The sequence below is a fragment of the Ascaphus truei genome, chromosome 2 (assembly GCF_040206685.1).
Source record: "Ascaphus truei isolate aAscTru1 chromosome 2, aAscTru1.hap1, whole genome shotgun sequence".
Classification (NCBI taxonomy): Eukaryota; Metazoa; Chordata; class Amphibia; order Anura; family Ascaphidae; genus Ascaphus; species Ascaphus truei.
In genome coordinates, this window is record NC_134484.1 from 425665578 (window position 1) to 425686128 (window position 20551).

At 46.2% G+C, this 20551-nt stretch overlaps 1 protein-coding gene across 5 annotated transcripts in view; it reads left to right on the plus strand.

The window, feature by feature from the left end:
* Positions 1-20551, plus strand: part of SVIL (supervillin) — a 191890-nt gene that overhangs the window by 44049 nt on the left and 127290 nt on the right. The window contains exon 1 of one of the 5 annotated variants that reach the window (XM_075587691.1): positions 13065-13086. The exons of the other annotated variants lie outside the window; for them this stretch is intronic. Within the exon in view, the coding sequence (XP_075443806.1) occupies positions 13080-13086 (7 nt within the window). The 5' untranslated portion in view covers positions 13065-13079. Of the gene's footprint in view, positions 1-13064; positions 13087-20551 lie in introns of those variants that run through there. 5 annotated transcript variants of the gene reach the window in all.

Below are 20551 nucleotides of genomic sequence, written 5' to 3' on the forward strand. Positions count from 1 at the left end.
ACACACACACACACAGTGTCACACACACACAGTGTCACACACACACAGTGTCACACACACACACACACACACACACACACAGTGACACACACACACACACACACAGTGACACACACACACACACACACACACACACACAGTGACACACACACACAGTGTCACACACACACACACACACACACAGTGACACACACACACACACACACACACACACACACACACACACACACGGTGTCACACACGGTGTCACACACACACACACACACACAGTGACACACAGTGACACACAGTGACACACACACACTGACACACACACACACTGACACACACACACACACACACGGTCACACACACACACACACACACACAGTGTCACACACACACACACACACACACACACACACACACACACACACACACACACACACACAGTGTCACACACACACACAGTGTCACACACAGTGTCACACACACACACAGTGTCACACACACACAGTGTCACACACAGTGTCACACACACACAGTGTCACACACACACAGTGTCACACACAGTGTCACACACACACAGTGTCACACAGTGTCACACACACACACACACAGTGTCACACACAGTGTCACACACACACACACACACACACACACACACACTGTCACACACACAGTGTCACACACACACACACCTCCCTGAACATCGTGACCCGCGCGCACCTCCTCCTCTCCCCGTGTCTCCCGCGCTTTCACCCCGCCCCCCCCCCCCGGCGCCGCTACAGTCAGCGGGACACACACACTATTATTACCCCTTCAGCGCGCCCCCACCCAGTGTCAGCGGCCCCCCACCCAGTGTCAGCGGCCGTGCGAGACCCCCCCTCTGTATCTCCCACCTCTCCCCCCCCACACATATACATGCCCCCCCCCCCTCCCCGGCGCTCACAACTCACCCCCCTCCCCGGCGGGGGAACAGCCAGTGGCCAGGCAGCCTGCCTCGCGGCACCGAGTGCCCAAGATGGCGGCGGCCGGAAGCCTCCCTGTTTCCCGCGCTTTCGTTTCCCCACCCCCGGCGCCGCTACAGTCAGCGGGGGAGCGAGCGAGCGCCCGGGACACAGCGGGGGAGCGGCCACAACACGCTGCCTCCCGCCTCAGATCCACGTGGGACCTGCCGGACGGGTGAGTGAGCGGACTTCACCTCCCCTCACCCCCCTTCACCTCCCCTCACCCACCCCTCACCCCCCTTCACCTCCCCTCACCCACCCCTCCCCTCACCCTCCCCTCACTCCACTTCCCCTCCCTTCCACATCCCCTCCACCCCCCCTTCACCTCCCCTCCACCTCCCCTCCACCCCCCCTTCACCTCCCCTTCACCCCCCCTTCACCTCCCCTCCACCCCGCTTCACCTCCCCTCCACCCCGCTTCACCTCCCCTCCACCTCCCCTCCACACCCCCTTCACCTCCCCTCCACCCCCCTTCACCTCCCCTCCACCCCCCTTCACCTCCCCACCTCCCTGCCACCCCCCCTTCACCTCCCTGCCACCCCCCCTTCACCTCCCTGCCACCCCCCCTTCACCTCCCTGCCACCCCCCCTTCACCTCCCCGCCCCCCCTTCACCTCCCCGCCCCCCCCTTCACCTCCCCGCCACCCCCTTCACCTCCCCGCCACCCCCCTTTCACCCCCACTTCACCTCCCCTCCACCCCCCCTCCACCCCCCCTTCACCTCCCCTCCACCCCCTTCACCTCCCCTCCACCCCCTTCACCTCCCCTCCACCCCCTCCACCCCCTTCACCTCCCCTCCACCCCCCCTTCACCTCCACGCCACCCCCCCCCTTCACCTCCACTCCACACCCCCTTCACCTCCCCGCCACCCCCCCCCTTCACCTCCCCGCCACCCCCCCCCCTTCACCTCCCCGCCACCTCCCCGCCAACCCCCCCCTTCACCTCCCCGCCACCCCCTCCCTTCACCTCCCCGCCACCCCCCCTTCACCTCCCCACCACCCCCCCCTTCACCTCCCCTTCACCTCCCCTTCATCCCCCCTCCACCTCCCCTTCACCCCCTCTTCACCTCCACTCCACCCTCCCCTACACCTCCTCTACACCCCCCCTTCACCTCCACACCACCTTCACCTCCCCTCCACACCCCCTTCACCTCCCCTCCACACCCCCTTCAGCTCCCCTCCACACCCCCTTCAGCTCCCCTCCACACCCCCTCCACCCCCCTTCACCTCCCCTCCACCCCCCTTCACCTCCCCTCCACCCCCCTTCACCTCCCCTCCACCCCCCTTCACCTCCCCTCCACCCCCCTTCACCTCCCCTCCATCCCCCTTCACCTCCCCTTCCCACCTCCCCTTCCCACCGCCTCCCCCCCCTTCCCACCGCCTTCCCACCGCCTCCCCCCCCTTCCCACCGCCTCCCCCCCTTCCCACCGCCTCCACCCCCCTTCCCACCGCCTCCACCCCCCTTCCCACCGCCTCCACCCCCCTTCCCACCACCTCCACCCCCCTTCCCACCGCCTCCCCCCCTTCCCACCGCTCCCCCCCCCTTCCCACCGCTCCCCCCCCCCTTCCTCCCGCCTCCCGCCTCCCCCCCCTTCCCACCGCCTCCCCCCCTTCCCACCGCCTCCCCCCCCCCTTCCCACCGCCTCCCCCCCTTCCCACCGCCTCCCCCCCCCCTTCCCACCGCCTCCCCCCCCCCTTCCCACCGCCTCCCCCCCTTTACCGTAACCTCTTGCAGATGCACTTATTATACCAATACAGCCCCACACCTGCTGTCCCTGTAAATTCTCCCTATTTACCCACTCAGTGTAAGCTCTTTCGAGCAGGGACACCTTTTTCCTAATGTTACTTTTATCTATGAAGCACTTCCTATCTCATGTTACGACTGTAAAGTGCCATCTACATGCATACATATATGAATACTTTTATGTTGTCTAGAAACAGTAACTTTCCCAAGAACTAATGGCAAAAAGTGATTTAAGTGATTAAGATTTTGTCGTGCAAGTATGAGAAGTTGGACAAGTGTTGAAGAAATGCCATAGAGTGGGACGATATCCAAAATGCATGGTTTTTAGCCTAAATATTCCTGCATTGGAACTGAATAAGCCCATCACCTGGGTCATGTCTGTAACTCCCCCTTTATTTATCTCTAGTGACATTTTTTTAAGGCTTGGGAGAGAATAGTTTTTAACATTTAAAAATGCCTCTGAGCATAATGTCTTAAAACGCTGTCCCCGTAACTTATAATATTGTGAGCCACCTCATCGCGTTCGTGTGAGTTTGCCGCAGGCAAAAGAGTAGTCTTGACTTGGTTACTCCTAGGTTTGATAGACAAATGGATATCTGACACATGTTGCCAAATCAACCAGTCGTTTGATGTCCATTCAATCAGCTAAGCTCCTTTGCCATGAATTTATTTTCCACAGCCATAGGCATTCTATTGAATCCCAAATATCTTTTATTTATTAAATGTATAGACATGGTGACAGTCATCCTGGCAACACCCGTTTGCGTTTGCCCAGATCACTTGTGGAATTTATTTTAAGGTATGTAAGGGCGTTGCTTAATTTCACTTTTCAAAATAGTTGTGAATCTATGATTTTAATCACCCCACAGTCCCAGGCCAGGTTTGCTCTTGGATAATCCCACTTCTAGACGAATGCAGAAAACCAGGTCGGAGTTATTTTGGCCTGACCCGCTATAAAACAATACCATGTACTTTTGAGATGTAACTTGTAACTCGAGTCCTTGTCGTGTGCTGAAGTGGTAGAATACTGCATATATTTCGGGGCTATCACAGCTTGTCTTAACCAAATAAAACCCAGTGACTTTTCATCGCTACGAAGACCACTTGCCACACTCCTTGCCATTATATTACTTTAAAACTGTGAAAATTACACTTAAGTCAGTTTTTAACAGATTACGAACCTTTTTTTTTTCCAACTTTATATTGTCACTTTTTTGTCCTCTAGAAAATTGTTTGCTGAGCCATCGGTATTGTCTTTTCAAAATGATGCTAAATATCAAAGCATCTGGCTACCAAGCATGTTTAAAAATAATAATAATTCTTCATACCATTTTTACTAACTTGAGCTCTATTCTTGCTGTTTTTTAATTTTTCAAAACCCTGAACAGAGCATCAGATTTTTACAATGACGGTGTTTCTGGTAGGTTAAAACGGAGCTCTCGGTCTGAAGGTAACCAAAGTGGCCTCAGAAGATGAAGAAAATGTCAGACCAGACAAGTCTTGTTGCTAAGTTAACCTTTTGCAAAATTGCAGCATAATTGCTATCTCTAACTGTATAATGCATCAGTGTCTCTGTATTATGAGGGTAAAAGTAGCCTAGAAATTGCTCGCTGAAAATCCATTTAGTTTAGGGGTTGGCAACTCCAGTCATCAAGGACTACCAAGAGGTCAGGTTTTCAGGATATCTCTGCTTCAGCACAGCTGGCTCAAAGACTGCTCACCTGTGCAGAATATCCAGAAAATCTGACGTGTGTGTGTGTGTTACAACTTTTTTTATTTTAATATTATTTAATACATAACTCAATCTGTATACACATACACACTTTACAGCGCCGATAGCGGCGCGAGACCATTAATTTCCTCATCTTCTCCCTCGTCGGTCCGCTCCAAGATCCCTGCAGTGCGCGCGCGGCCCTATTATAGAATGGCTGGCTATCCTCAGCCAACTAAAACTACCGTGCGCACGGCGTAGCGCCTGCCCGCACTATAGAACCAGCCTTGGTCAATACATTTCTGCTCCAGTGCTGCAGAATCTGGAGCACAACCGTGATGTTATTCAGCGATCCCGTAACAAAGCAGTTGGCTTTGTAGAGTGGGTAAAGCGCAAGCAAAGTGGGAGGCCCGGCTAAAATGCGTGGGAGGTCGCCTCTCGTTCTAGTGACTGTACAGCCCTGGGCACTGCTCCAAACTTACTGGCCTTTCAGTGATGAAGCACTTTATTCTATTACTCCTGAGGCTCCCACTCCCCAGCTTTAGTGCAGACATTATTTTGCTAGCTGTTTTTATGGCTTTGACATGGGATCCTCATTTAAGGTATACTTGTATCTAATGCTCTGGTCAGGGTGCCCTGCTCTGCTTACCACAAATGTGTCTGAATAGGTGGCTGCTGCTTTAAGTGTACCGTTTGTTTTTACGCTATTCAGCCTAATAGCTGCTTAGCAGTTCGTTGTGTTGGTTCTTTTATCATCCGATGAGACTCATACTCTATATAGACCTTCTTTTGTAATGTGCTTTTTTTTTGTTTGTTTTTTGTTTCTGACAAATTAAAGCCTAGACCTATTTCCATACAGCTGGTAAAGGTGAAAGACAGGCCTGTGCATTGTATGTCTTGCTCTAACTGGCAAATATTCAACAATTGCTTGTTGTTTGACTTTGTTTGATGTGCTGCTCACTGAATCTCAAGGTTCTGAATGCTTATGAAAAAGGGCAGTCAAGTGAAAACCGGCATTTATTATTCCGGTACAAAGGCACAATCATTGTAACCTACCAATGGCCTCATAGGTGTTTCCCTACAATTTGTTCCTAAAATAGCACTGATAAAAGCTTTGTTTTCGAGTCCACTGGCATCTGTGATTTTCCTGGGCTCTCATGCACACGTTTGAAAAGCAAAAGCTGTAAAACAAACATGCGCTAAAATATGAACCAGGTTAACCCAGCCGAGTAGGTGATACATGGCTAAATGCGTTTTGTCTTTGGTTTGTATGGCTCCTACATATCCCCGCAGCGCAGTACAATGTTGGAAGGGGGGGGGGGGTGGGCAGTTGCGTGTTCGAACAAATAGAGAATATATAAGTTGAGACCATGTGAAGGCTTTTTTTCCCCCCATTATGGCTCCAACAACTGTAGATGGGGAGGTTGAAAGAGACGCATCCATCAAGTTCAACTTGTGCTAAATTTAGACAAGATGCTTTATCCTATCCGTACATCCAGTATATTGATCCAGAGGAAGGCAAAAGAAAAACCCCAGTGATGTACAGTATCAACCAATGACCTCATAAGGAGAAAAATAAATTCCTTCCTGACTCCAGTAACTGCAATCAGATTACTCCCTGGATCAACATCCTTCCCATGTTTACTTATTTGGTATATCCCTGTATACCCTTCCTTTCTAAAAAGATGTCCTAAGCTGTTAATGTTGCACCTTTTAACGTTTGAATGTTATTTACTGTTGTCTGCTTCTTTGTAGTAACATTTTCCCTACAAGTAAGGTCCGGAAATAATTGGACACTGATACAAGTTTTTTTGTTTCGGTTGTGTACCAAAATAAATTCAAGTTACAGTTAAATAATGAATATGGGCTTAAACTGCAGTCTATCAGCTTTAATTTGAGGGTATTCACATCCAAATTGGATGAAGGGTTTAGGAATTACATCTATTTAATATGTAGCCCCCTCTTTTTCAAGGGACCAAAAGTAATTGGACAATTGACTCAAAAGCTGTTTCATGGACGGGTGTGGGCTATTCCTTTGTTATTTCATCATCAATTAAGCAGGTAAAAGGTCTGGAGTTGATTCCAGGTGTGGCATTAGCATTTGGAAGCTGTTGCTGTGAACCCACAATATGCGGTCAAAGGAGCTCTCAATGCAAGTGAAACAGGGCATCCTTGGGCTGCAAAAAAAAAAAAAAAATCCAACAGAGATGGCAGGAACATTAGGAGTGGCCAAATCAACAGTTTGGTACATTTGGAGAAAAAAAAGAACGCACTGGTGAGCTCTGCAACACAAAAAGGCATGGATGTCCAAGGAAGACAACAGTGGTGGATGATCGTAGGATTCTTTCCATGGTAAAGGAAAACCCCTTCACAACATCCAGCCAAGTGAAGAACACTCTCCAGGAGGTAGGCATATCATTATCCAAGTCTACCATAAAGAGAAGACTTCACGAGAGCAAATACAGAGGGTGCACCACAAGGTGCAAACCATTCATAAGCCTCAAGAATAGAAAGGCCAGATTAGACTTTGCCAAACAATATAAAAAAAAAAAGCCAGCCAAGTTCTGGAACAGCATTCTTTGGACCGATGAAACTAATATCAACCTGTACCAGAATGATGGGAAGAAAAAAGTATGGGGAATGCTTGGAACGGCTCATGATCCGAAGCATACCACATAATCTATAAAAAACACTGTGGAGGCAGTGTGATGGCATGGGCATGCATGGCTTACTATGGCACTGGGTCACTAGTGTTTATTGATGATGTTACAGAAGAAAGAAGCAGCCGGATGAATTATGAAGTGTATAGGGATATATTGTCTGCTCAGATTCAGCCAAATTCAGCGAAGTTGATTTGACGGCGCTTCACTTTACAGATAGACAATGACCCAAAACATACTGCGAAAGCAACGCAGGAGTGTTTTTTTTTTTTTAAGGCATAGAAGTGGAATATTCTGCAATGGCCAAGTCAATCACCTGATCTCAACCGATCGAGCATGCATTTCACTTGCTGAAGACAAAACTTAAGGCAGGAAGACCCACGAACAAACAACAACTGAAGACAGCTGTCGTAAAGGATGAAACCCAGTGTTTGCTTGAAGTCTGGAACGCATATACATCACCAGTCATTGCCTGCAAAGGATTCTTGACAAAGTATTAAAAATGAACATTTTATTTATGATTGTGATCATTTGTCTAATTACATTTGAGCCCCTGAAATAAGGGGACTGTGTATGAAAATGGTTGCAATTCCTAAACGTTTCATACAATATTTTTGTTCAACCCCTTGAATTAAAGCTGAAAGTCTGCCCTTCTATTGCATCTCGGTTGTTTCATTTCAAATCCATTGTGGTGGCGTACAGAGCCAAAATTACGAAAATTGTGTCAGTGTCCAATTATTTCCGGACCTAACTGTATATGGTACGAAAATACATTTATAAATAAACGTTGTTTCCTATGCTTAGTTGGTAACATTTTTATATTGTGTTATACAATTTGAGGATAAACCATACAATCCTTAACCATTTGACATACAGTGGGATATACTATATTGAAATCATACTATTTGTTTTCCCTTGTATAGCATTGATACTACGCAGGACTGTACCTGTACACAATGTATTCACTTGCTATGGACTACACACATTCTTCATATCTAAATAGTGTGATTCGGAAAAAAACGCTTATTACAGGGGTGCGCAAACTGGGGGGTGCGGAGGTTCGAGGCCCTGCGCTCTTCCCCAAGGCATTTAAATGAAATGCCGGGGGATCCTGTGAGGCCTCTGCATCTGCCCTTACCTCGTCTTCGGCAACTTGGCGTCAAATGATGTGGCGGGGTCACGTTACCATGGCAACGTGACCCCGCAGCGTCTTAACGCCGAAAGTAAATAGGGGTGGGAGAGAGAGGGGAGGAGGGGGGCACAGACTGAAAAGTTTGCGCACCACTAACTTATTGGAATTACTTAGAGAAAAAATATGGCATTTTTTTTTTCATTCTTTCATAATTTTTGATCTGTTTAATGGCTTTTGAGGTCTCTTTGACCGCTTAATCTAAATGGCAGCACTATGGAATGTCCGTGAATTTACGAACTCTGCTACCTCCTTGATGTGTTTGCTGAACGTGTGTTATGAATAAGCCATGGAGCAATACTTGGAAAATTGGCAACTACTCTATCATTTCATAGATGTTGCGTAATGGTTCTGGTTTGTGCATTTGGACAGCACTCCGATATGAACTAGGGTTAAGAAATAACGCAGGCCTTGGGATGTCATACAGCAGATGTCCTGTCTTCTCATGTACCAGGTTCCGTTATCAGCACTTACAATTGCATCTCTAATAACATTTGCAGTCCCCCTGTACCGGGGATAGCCAACTCAAGTCCTCAAGGGCCAAGTTAAGGATATCCTAGCTTCAGCACAAGTGGCTCAGTCTGATTGAGCCACCTGTGCTGAAGCTGGGATATGCTTAACCTGACCGGTTGGTGGCCTTGAGGACTGGAATTGGCCATTCCTGCCCTATACAGTTCCTCAGCCACTTCTCTCAAGGAGCCATGTTTGACCATGCTGTGGGACTACTTTCCGATCTTATTATTTGTTTTTTTTTTGTACCTAAAGCACAAGGAGCTGGTACTGGGATTCGAACCAGGTTACCCTGGTATAATTTTTTATTTTTAAGAAATGGTGCCTGTACTCGCTGAGCCATTCCTTCAGCCTAAGCTTTTCTTTGCAGAAAGATCCCACGCTCAGTACTTCTATGGCTGTCTATTCCCAGGTGGCGATGAAGTGCCATTCATAAGCTGTCGGTGAATAACTCCTTCATTCCCTTCATATTTTGGCTGGTGATGCTCTGCTGGGGAGTACTGTAATGTGAACAACAGAGGGAGAGGCGCTTCAATTAACCAGTGAACAGTGATCAAAATAAGGGGAAACTATATGTGAAAGTCATATCTTGTATTAAATGAGTGGGGGGAAAAAAGTGATACTAAAGAAAATATTCACACATGATGAAATAAGTATTAAATGCAGCTCTAAACCATATAAAGAACTATTCCAAAAGTTCTTCCAGAGCAGAATCTTCATAACTCTGAAGCTAAAGATTTCAGATACTGTAACTGAAAATAAAAAGATAGAAATACCAAAATAGTGCAATATGTTCATAATGAAGAGGTAGAATGAAAGGGGAGATGAGGTACACTCATTTCCCAGAAGTGGGGGAAAGCCCCTATCTATGTAAGGATGGTAACAGCGGACTCGGCCTGAAAAATCCACCTCCTAGGGTGATCTTATGTTCCAGATGGTATAAATATCTTCGTTAAAAGCAGGAATTGCAATAGTAGACAATCGCAATTTACCGTTTTAGAAGTTAAAAATCAGGCACTTTCAGAGATGTACAGTACACTTGGTGTTTGCATAGAAAATGCATAACTTTCAAATCTGAAACGAGTGCTGCAGTGATTGTGCAGTCTCGCCGACGTCTCGCCCTGTTTAAGTCGCGTCCGTTTCTTGCGTTTCTGGTTGCAGAGGGATGCGTGACCGTGTCTTGCTAGCACAGCAGTGGCCACGTTCCACGTCTGGAGTACTATTCAGTGCTACTCCTCATAGCTTCTTACATGCAACATTCTACATTCCCATTGCTGCATCAATTAAAGGAGCAATCCAAGCAATATCCTACATGTGTGGTGTTTTATCTAAAAAAAATAAAAAAATGTAGTACTGTATTAGATACGTGCTACTGTAAAAAAACAAAAAAAAAAACAACTCTTACCATTTTTAATGCATTTTAATATACTGAGCATCTTTTGATTTCTATGGTAGGTTTAGTACACCTCAGCAGTGCAAGATCTTCATAACCCTTTCCTGTTTGTGATCATTTGTTGCCAATATTCCCAGCAGTTTGAGCTGTAAACTGTAAAAATAGATGATGCTACCTTAGTAATATACATTGTAGCTGCTGTTGCACTGACTGAAGGATGGATTTGAAACGCAAAGGCAACCATTTAGTGAACCCTTAGAAGCAGGATTTTTATGAGCTATCATGGGAGAACCGATAGGCAGCTTAGGTAAATTGTTTTCAATGAAGGTAATCAAATGCTGCATATATTAAAAAAAAAAATATTAATTTAAGCTGCTTGGATTGCCTCTTTAATGTATCAACAATAAATAGTTAATTGACCTTGCAAATGGAATAGGATCCAAATGCCTACTCTAAAGCATATATCAAGTTGTGTTCACAAATCAGAACACCCAATGATGCATCAATAGCAGAGATTCTCTGCATAATATAGAACAATTGGTATGAAGTAAGAACAAAATAGATACATTCCAAATAACCTTCTAACAAGGTAGACTTATAGAATTTACAATTTAAACAAAAAATGTACTTTGTGACATACAGAACATATAAAATGTGTACAAGATATATGAAAGATACAATGCCTCACACAATATGATTATATAATAAAAAAAAGTTTAGCACAAACTTTAATTTATATAATATTATTCTCTCCGCCCCGCCCCACCCCCTCTCACCCAAATAATGCCTGGCTGGCTTGCAGAGGTCTGAGGAAGGCGGAGGGGAATGCTGGAGTGGAGCAGGGCTGAGGAGGATGACGACGGCCGGGGAGGACCTATGATGTGGCAGACACCGGAAGTCGGTGAAGACTTCCGGGTTGGACCGCTGAGGCTCGCTCCTCTCAGGCTGTCGTCCACCTCACGCTTCCGCCCTGCTACGTGCCCACGGCCTGTCCTCCTCCTCTGCTCCCACCGCCAACGTTCTAGGCAAGTGCCTAATTTGCCTTGTGGCTGCAATGATCCTGGCTGACCATTCTATCTTGCATTTGTAACTATTTCTGAGAAATGGTCATCCCTTATTCTAAGCATAGGTGAAACACTGCAATCTGAAAGGGGTATTACCTCTTGCCATTTTATATTCTGTTCAAATCTGGCCCTACTACCTCCTTCCACATTACTGTTGGAACTACGATCATTCACCTAGTAGCCCAAGCACGCTGCCTAGGGGTCACACTAGACTCCTCTCTCACATTCGCCCCTCACATTCAAAACATTCTAAAACTTGTCGCCTTTTCCTCTGCAATATAACAGATACGCCCTTTCCTCTCTGCTAAAACTCTGACTCAGGCCCTTATTCTCTCCCGTCTTGACTACTGTAACCTCCTGCTGTCCGGCCTTCCTGCCTCTCACCTGTCTCCCCTACAATCTATCCTAAACGCTGCTGCCAGAATCACTCTACTCTTTCCTAGATCTGTCTCAGCATCTCCCCTCCTGAAATCCCTCTCCTGGCTTCCGATCAAATCTCGCATCTCACACTCCATTCTTCTCCTCACTTTTAAAGCTTTACACTCTTCTGCCCCTCCTTACATCTCAGTCCTAATTTCTCGTTATGCACCATCCAGACTCTTGCGTTCTTCTCAAGGATGTCTTCTTTCTACCCCCTTTGTATCTAAAGCCCTCTCCCGCCTTAAACCTTTTTCACTGACTGCCCCACACCTCTGGAATGCCCTTCCCCTCCGTACCCGACTAGCACCCTCTCTATCCACCTTTAAGACCCACCTTAAGACACACTTGCTTAAAGAAGCATATGAATAGCACTGTGGATATTCTGAACACATGATACATAATGCTTGGCCCCCTGCAGACGCACTTACCAGAACTCCCTCCTACTGTCTGTGTACGTTCTCCCTACCTACCAGTTAGACTGTAAGTTCCTCGGGGCACGGACTCCTCTTAATGTTACTTTTATGTCTAAAGCACTTATTCCCATGATCTGTTATTTATATTATCTGTTATTTATTTGATTACCACATGTAATACTACTGTGAAGCGCTATGTACATTAATGGCGCTATATAAAAAAGACATACAATACAATTGTGTGTGTTTGTTCTAATTGACAGCTTAGATAATCGACCAGTTCTCCCTCGATCGATCGACAAAGATCTTGATTCGCCGAGTACCTAATATAGTTGCCTATTTCAAAAGAGGAAGTGTGGTGCTTTTCTAAATCGTTGCAATAGCAGCCCTTTGAAGCTTTCATTTTTTAACTCAAAAATGGCACTGAGTGGGGAAAACTGTAATTTTTTTTTTATGTAGGAATTTTGTGTTTTGCTGTAGAAAAAAAACAACTTCAGCTATTATGGCCTTTATTCTATAAAGAGCGATGGCACCGATCTGGCACTCGCATGAAGAGCCCCATTGATTTCAATTTATAGACTATGGCCTTTATCTCTATATTAGAATTAAAGCTGCACAAAGCTTTAAAAAAAAAAAAAAACAACCCAGGAGTGAGTTCTGTCCAGGAAATCCTGCATACAGTGTTTGTGGAGAGTGCTCTTTTGCCTGGCGGCTGACCTTTACATACAGTGTAAGGACTATGCAGAGAGTTTTGAGAAGTGTGTACGAGTCTGCTCAAGAACATTGCACAGAGAAGGCACTTTAAAAAAAAGAAAAGAAAATTATTTGATACTTCACTGGCTTATATTGCCTTCTGCATGTAAAATCCATGAATTGCCAACAGTTGTAGATCCGTTTTTTCCTGCCTCTTGTCTTTTTAGGTCTCCTGGTTTAATAGATTAAACGGTTCCTCTCGGGAGGTTGATTTTGGACCTGATCCCATTTCAGTGCATGAAAAGTAAGACACATTTGTTGATGGAGAAATGAGTTGGAAGAGAGGCTTTGAGGCCAGTGGGTAGAACATATTTCATGATTCGTTTAATCTTTGTAGGTTTTTGAGTATTTGTATGCAAGTACAAACATGTATAGCATTTGTCTGCCTAAAATATACAATGACTGAATACCTTATTACTGTGTATCCCAAATGTCAGGAGGCAGCAGTATGGGATTTGTGACCTGCTGTATTTCAATCTCTGATACTTCCAGCATCTTAAATTGAGATTTATTTATAATCCCTCTTCACTGCTTCTCCAGAAACAAAAACTTTTCTTCTTTTCCCCTGATTTACATGGCAGCACTGAGGAAAAGGTTAGAGTTGAGCTTCTCCCAAAAGAAAATGCAATTAACTTTGCTGTTGGATCTTAAATGTTCACTATACATAGTGCTCTTTATTACATTTGACCCCAAGTCATAAAATGGCTAAATATGTCCCTGATGGTGACCAATGTTATGCAAGCTAAATGCCTTATTCCTGAGATTTGCTCAGGTGTCCTAATTATATTAAATGTGGCAGCCCCTTTATTTTTGGGGTTCTTGTGCGATCACTATTTACTGTACGTTGTTTGTTTTTTGTTTGTGTCATGAAGATGTACAGAATGATCCAATGTTCTTCCCTGACAATGTGTGCAATACTACTCTTGCTAAAAAGGGGTTAATGGTTGTTTGATATTGGCCCCCATTCTTTGGATTAGACTGGGTTCATTTCCTTGCTCTTGTAACTTGAATGTAGAGCAGTTTAGGTAAGGATATTGTTTACAATGAAATACAGCAGGCAGCTTTTACTAAATCTAGCAGCATGGTGTGGAAGGGTTTGACATTGGTTCTGTGTAGTTTTAGGGAATTTCAAATGGAAATAACATTTAAAAAGTTATGGTGGGTAGAAAAAGCAACAAACCCGCCACCATACAATGTACAGTAACTAAAAACACCACTTGCATACTGTAGGGCCGACGGTTATTCTAACACAAACCAGTGGCAATCGCCAAAAAGACCCAGGTACATGCTGGGTCTAGTTTAAGGCAAGTTTAAGGCATTTCTGCATTGACTAATGGCCCATCAGATTAACAGCGGGGGTCCCTGGCAGTCCCATTCAAACTGAATGGGACTGCCAGGGACCCCTGCTGTGTTAATCCGATGGGTCATTAGTCAATGCAGAAATGCCTTAAACTAGCCAGGTTACACCCAGCATGTAACCGGGCTAGTTTAAGGCAAGCTTTAGAATACTCGTCTCATCTGTATGTCAGACAGGTCTGCAACAGTGTCTTTCTCTGTTTCTGCTTGGCAAACAGTGATTCCACTGCAGCCAAGGATTCTGGGTAATGACACTCTTTACAACTTGGGCTGCGTCCAGGGTCAGCGCTGACCCGTGCTGAGGCGCGCTCACGCTCGGCACTGAGCCCCTGCAGCCGCAATGAGAGCGGCTGTAGCAGGGGCTCGCTTAAGTTTTACCAAAATTTTAAATTCAAGCGCTCAAGGGAGCGCAGGGCCGGTCACGTGAGCGGTTCGCCCAATGAGGGCGAACCAGCTCCGTGACATAACTGGCCAGCCCCCGACACGCCCCCGGACGGCGCGTGGACCAAGGCCAGGGAAAGCACCCGCTTTCCCTCGGCCTCCGCGCGCCTCAGCACGGCTGCAGTCCTATGGACGCAGCCTTATCCATTTTAACATTGCGTCTTACTTTCAGCAGGGCCTGGGTTAAAGAAGTGCATAGCCAGTAAACCTACTCATCGGTGAGAGGTTGGTTGCTGGCTATGCAACAGGAAACTGGAAATAGAAACTTCTATTGTGACCTGAATCACCAAAAGGTCAGAATCTTCACTGCAACCATACAATTTAACTCCTTCCGTGCGGATGTGCCAGTTTCTTTGGGGTTTTCAAACTAGCAAACCACTTTATTAAAAAAAAAAAAAAAAATAAAAAAAAAAACTGCCAATCGCATTTTCTGCTTGCCACATCTATCTTTTTTTAAACTTATTTTTTATTTCAATTTTTGACAAACATAGAAGGAAAAGAGAGGGGATCCAAAAATACGAAACAACGGTGCCAGACATCATAACGCCGCAAATGACATAGAAGTACCAGCTGTCAAAGGGAGAATACAGTCCTCAGTGACGCAAAAATTCAGCAATTCCCCCTAGTATGCCAGGGGTCCCAAACTTTTTGGAATTTTCTTGAGTTGTGTCTCACATAAGCTGTTACTCTTTCCATAGATTGTACCTTGTTCACTCTCGAGATATCTTTCTTGGAGGGGCGCTGGAGCTTTTTCCAGGCACCTGCGATTGCGCGCCTTGCCGCGTTCAGGATATGTGACAATAATTTAGATTTATTTTCGTCTAAATTATCTAGCGGCTTACCAAGAACCATTATCATTGTGTCTAGGGGGATTCTTATCCCAAAAGTTTCTCGCACCAAATTTTGAGCTATTCCCCAGAATCTGTGTATTTTGGGGCAAACCCACCAGATATGGGCCATATCACCGACACCACCACAGCCCCTCCAACAAAGATTTGTGGCCTCTGGATAGATCTGCCTCAACCTCTGAGGCATCCGGTACCACCTGAACATAACTTAATAAATATTCTCTTTAGAGATTGTGCATAATGTATTTGTTGCATTGACCCAGATAGCTTGCTAGTCTTCCCAAGGAATCTCTACCTGAAAATCATGGGCCCATTGATCCATATAATGGTGTATGCAGGGGGCCTTAAATTCCTCAGAAATAAGAACTTGGTATAGTATTGAGATAAGACCCCACTGATAACTTCTTTTTCTACATAATTCTTCAAACATCTTTTTCTACATAATTCTTCAAATACAGAACATTCTGGGAAAGACCCCCCCAGGGACACCTGCCTAAGATAGTGGGAAACCTGTAAAAATCTAAAGACGTCAGCTCCCGTGAAAGTGTCTCTGGCAAAAATCGTGAAAATGTAATAATTTACCATTTATAAGTGTAGCCCTTGTCCAATCCTCAAGGATCACTAACCGTACAGGTTGTAAGGCTATCCGCTCATTAGCACAGGTGGCCTAATCATTTTGACTGAACCACCTGTGCTTAAGCTTAATACTTAACCTGTACTGTTAGTGCTCCTTGAGGACTGCAGTTGGGAAAGACTGCACTAAGGTATAGACATCTTGAGTATGCAATGGCGTGAGCAAATGACAAATCATTGATTTTTGGTTACACTAGATTAGGTTTTCATTTAATTCAATGCAGGGATAAACTGCAAGCACAGTCCTTGCAATATACGTTTGTTCCTGCTATCTGTCAATATTCTATAAATAAAACTAGTGTTTTTTATTTACTGTTTGTATTATGCAGTATTTATACAGTACGTGGCAATATAATGTAGCCTCCATTCATATTTGGTGTAATGTAACAGGGCTAAAATTATAAAATAATTTAACTTGGTATAAGTACACCCCAAAAGACGGAAGGTTTATTACATGTGCAGTAGCTATAGGACAAATTTGATGGTACAGGAATCCTTGGAATTGTGTCACCGTCTATCTAGTAATATAGTTGCATAGATTTATACAAAGCATGGTATCTACTCATAAGTTGCAAGAATGTAATTATACCTGTATTGCAGCAACACTTATTTCACTGGCAGTGCCTTCCATGCCAGATCCCACCTTAGGCTTGGGCCATGGTGCCTTCGCCCGCACGGAGGCAGGTAAGTAAACGGGTGCTTTCCCTGGCCATGGTGGGGGGTGGGGGGTGGCGTCACGGAGCTGGTTCGCCCTCATTGGGCGAACCGCTCACGTGACCGGCCTGTCACACAAGAAATCAGTTGAAACTAATTTCTTGGGCAACGCGTGCCCCCCTCCCACACACCGCATGGACACGATCACTGCCTTAAGGCAGTCTGATCGCTCGCGTCCGCACGGTTTGCGGCACCATGGCCCCAGCCTTAAGCTTGTCCATAATGTATGGATGCCACACACTTTGCCAGTTCTGTGCTGTCTGTTGTAGGTGTGACAGATCTGCTCAATGCAATGTCCCATATTCTTTGGTGTCGTGAAAGGCTCTTTAACGTATGCAAAAATTAACGGGCATCATCTTTCAGGCATGCAATTGAATGTGCATAAAATGTCATCTTTCACATTCTAAATAGCCCAGTTTGGCTAAAACCATGCCAGACTTACTGATTCTTTTGTAGCCTAGGTTTACATAGAACACTGCAGATTTTTGTGACCAATGTCATCATTTGCACGAGTAACATTTGGCAAATAAACGCTAATTTTCTTGGGCATGGTGAATATTTTTATTTTGGTGATTCTACCCATGAGTATGATAGTGACATGAGGAGAAATGGCTCCAGAAAGGTGCCAATTACAATATTGAGGGGATTATTTTGAGAGGATGTTTTCAATGACTACCCTACTTTTACCAAGTACAGTATATTGAGAATTGAGATGAACAAGCCTCACTCCTCCCTTTGTTTTTGACAGTCCAAGTGATGATTTAGCAGCACTCTATAAAAGGATTACCGTTCTCTCTGAAAAAATAAACCTAGATTATAACATGTTACAATGGTTAAACCCATAGCCTTAAGACGTGTATATCCAGGCTGTTAATTTTCATTACTTGCTACCATTGTGATTTTGTTTAATTTAACTGCATACATCAAGCTGAAAGACTTCTAGAGGTGCAGAAGATAGCCCATGACAGGACTACTGTGCTATAATTGACCGTAAAACATAATGCGTTCTTGCCAAATTATGAATCCCACCCCCAATGGTAGTGCATCAATAGCAACACTACACTACACTCTATTTAGAAAAAGTGACGCATAGCTGGTACTTATCAGCAGGCAGTGATAAAGAATGGCATTTCAGCTAGTTGCTCTGTTTATTCCGGCCTGATCCCAAGAATAGCTGGGAGTTGCTACTATTACTAATATGCTGCAAGTTGCATGCGTTTGGTCTGACATGGGGAGGATGTCTTGGATTAATAGTCTTGGATTAATTTAATTTAAAATGATCTATTTCTTCACAGTTGTATATCCGACAACCCTACTTATTTGTAACTTCCGTTTTGCCGATGTCATCTACCTAGGAAATTTTCTTTAAAAATAAATAAAAATATTCTATTGCAGATGATTAATGCTTGATGGTTGCACCAATATAAAACTATATTTCATTTGTATGTCTCGGTTCAGACATTTTTTTTTGTTTTTTTTTGTTGTTGTTGTTATTCCTTTGGAGATGAGGATTATATGTTCTTCCTGTTGCTGTGCATGTAATGCTTTGTCGGTGACCTTTCTCTCCCCCTGGTTCTGAACAGTCTGTTTTGCTTTGTTTGAGGTTAGCTGGCCTACACACCTAAATATGCTCAGGAGGTTATTTAAAGCTGCTTCACCTCTGCAGATGGGTTAAATTACTCTCTCCTGTTGCATAGCCGCCTTTTTGTAGCAGGTGGCTGCTTACCATGACTGGAGTTTAATTATCTTGATTTACAAATGTACAATTTCTCCTAACCCCTTCAATGTCAGAAGGGCTGTGTGTGTGTGTATATATATAGAGATATATAGAGATATAGATGTAGTCATAGATAGAGGTGTGTGTGTGTGTGTGTACCTGCTGTCTGTCGCCCAACATACCTCTAAGGCTGGGGTCATGATGCCACAGACCGTGCGGACGCAGAGCGATCAGACTGCCTTAAGGCAGTGATCGCGTCCATGTGGCGGGCGGGAGCGGGTGCACCTTGCTGCAAGAAATCAGTTGAAACTGATTTCTTGGCGCGACAGGCCGGTCACGTGAGCAGTTCACCCAATGAGGGCGAACCAGCGCCGTGACGCCCCCACGGCCCGTCCACCGTGGCCAGGGAAAGCACCTGCTTCACGCGGGTCACTTCCCAGCCTCCGCGCGGGCGAAGGCACCATGGCCCCAGCCTTAAATTGTGCAGAAAAAACTAAAGCGGTGCGCAAACATTGGGGATAGTATATAATAAAACGGGGGTCTTTTAAATAGACTCCAGTGCACAAGTGATATTACTGTTTGATGTAACAGAATAGTGCAAATAAGGTGTTAATATTATAACACAAATAAGTGAATGTGATACAGTAAAAAAATTAAATGTGAATATACAAATGAATCACGAGATCTACTCCTCCACTCAGACCCTAGAACCGGATATGCCTCGCAATATCCACAAACGACTTTCATTCACACAGCAGGGGAGCGGGTTACACACACACACACCGCACTGCGCACACACACACTGCACTGCGCACACACACCGCACTGCGCACACACCGCACTGCGCACACACACCGCACTGCGCACACACACACCGCACTGCGCACACACACACCGCACTGCGCACACACACACCGCACTGCGCACACACACACCGCACTGCGCACACACACACCGCACTGCGCACACACACCGCACTGCGCACACACACCGCACTGCGCACACACACCGCACTGCGCACACACACCGCACTGCGCACACACACCGCACTGCGCACACACACCGCACTGCGCACACACACCGCACTGCGCACACACACCGCACTGCGCACACACACCGCACTGCGCACACACACCGCACTGCGCACACACACCGCACTGCGCACACACACCGCACTGCGCACACACACCGCACTGCGCACACACACCGCACTGCGCACACACACCGCACTGCGCACACACACCGCACTGCGCACACACACCGCACTGCGCACACACACCGCACTGCGCACACACACCGCACTGCGCACACACACCGCACTGCGCACACACACACCGCGCGCACACACACACCGCGCGCACACACACACCGCGCACTGCGCACACACACACCGCGCACTGCGCACACACACACCGCGCACTGCGCACACACACACCGCACTGCGCGCACACACCGCACTGCGCGCACACACCGCGCACACACCGCGCACACACCGCGCACACACGCGCACACACCGCGCACACACGCGCACACTGCACACACGCACACACGCACACACGCACACACGCACACACTGCACACACGCACACACTGCACACACGCACACACACACACACACTGCACACACACACACACACGCACGCGCACGCGCACGCGCACACGCACACGCACACGCACACTGCACACTGCACACTGCACACACACACTACACACACACACTGCACACACACACTGCACACACACACTGCACACACACACTGCACACACACACACACACTGCACACACACACTGCACACACACACTGCACACACACACACACACTGCACACACACACTGCACACACACTGCACACACACACACACACTGCACACACACACTGCACACACACACACACTGCACACACACACACACTGCACACACACACACACTGCACACACACACACACTGCACACACACTGCACACACACACACACACACTGCACACACACACACACACACA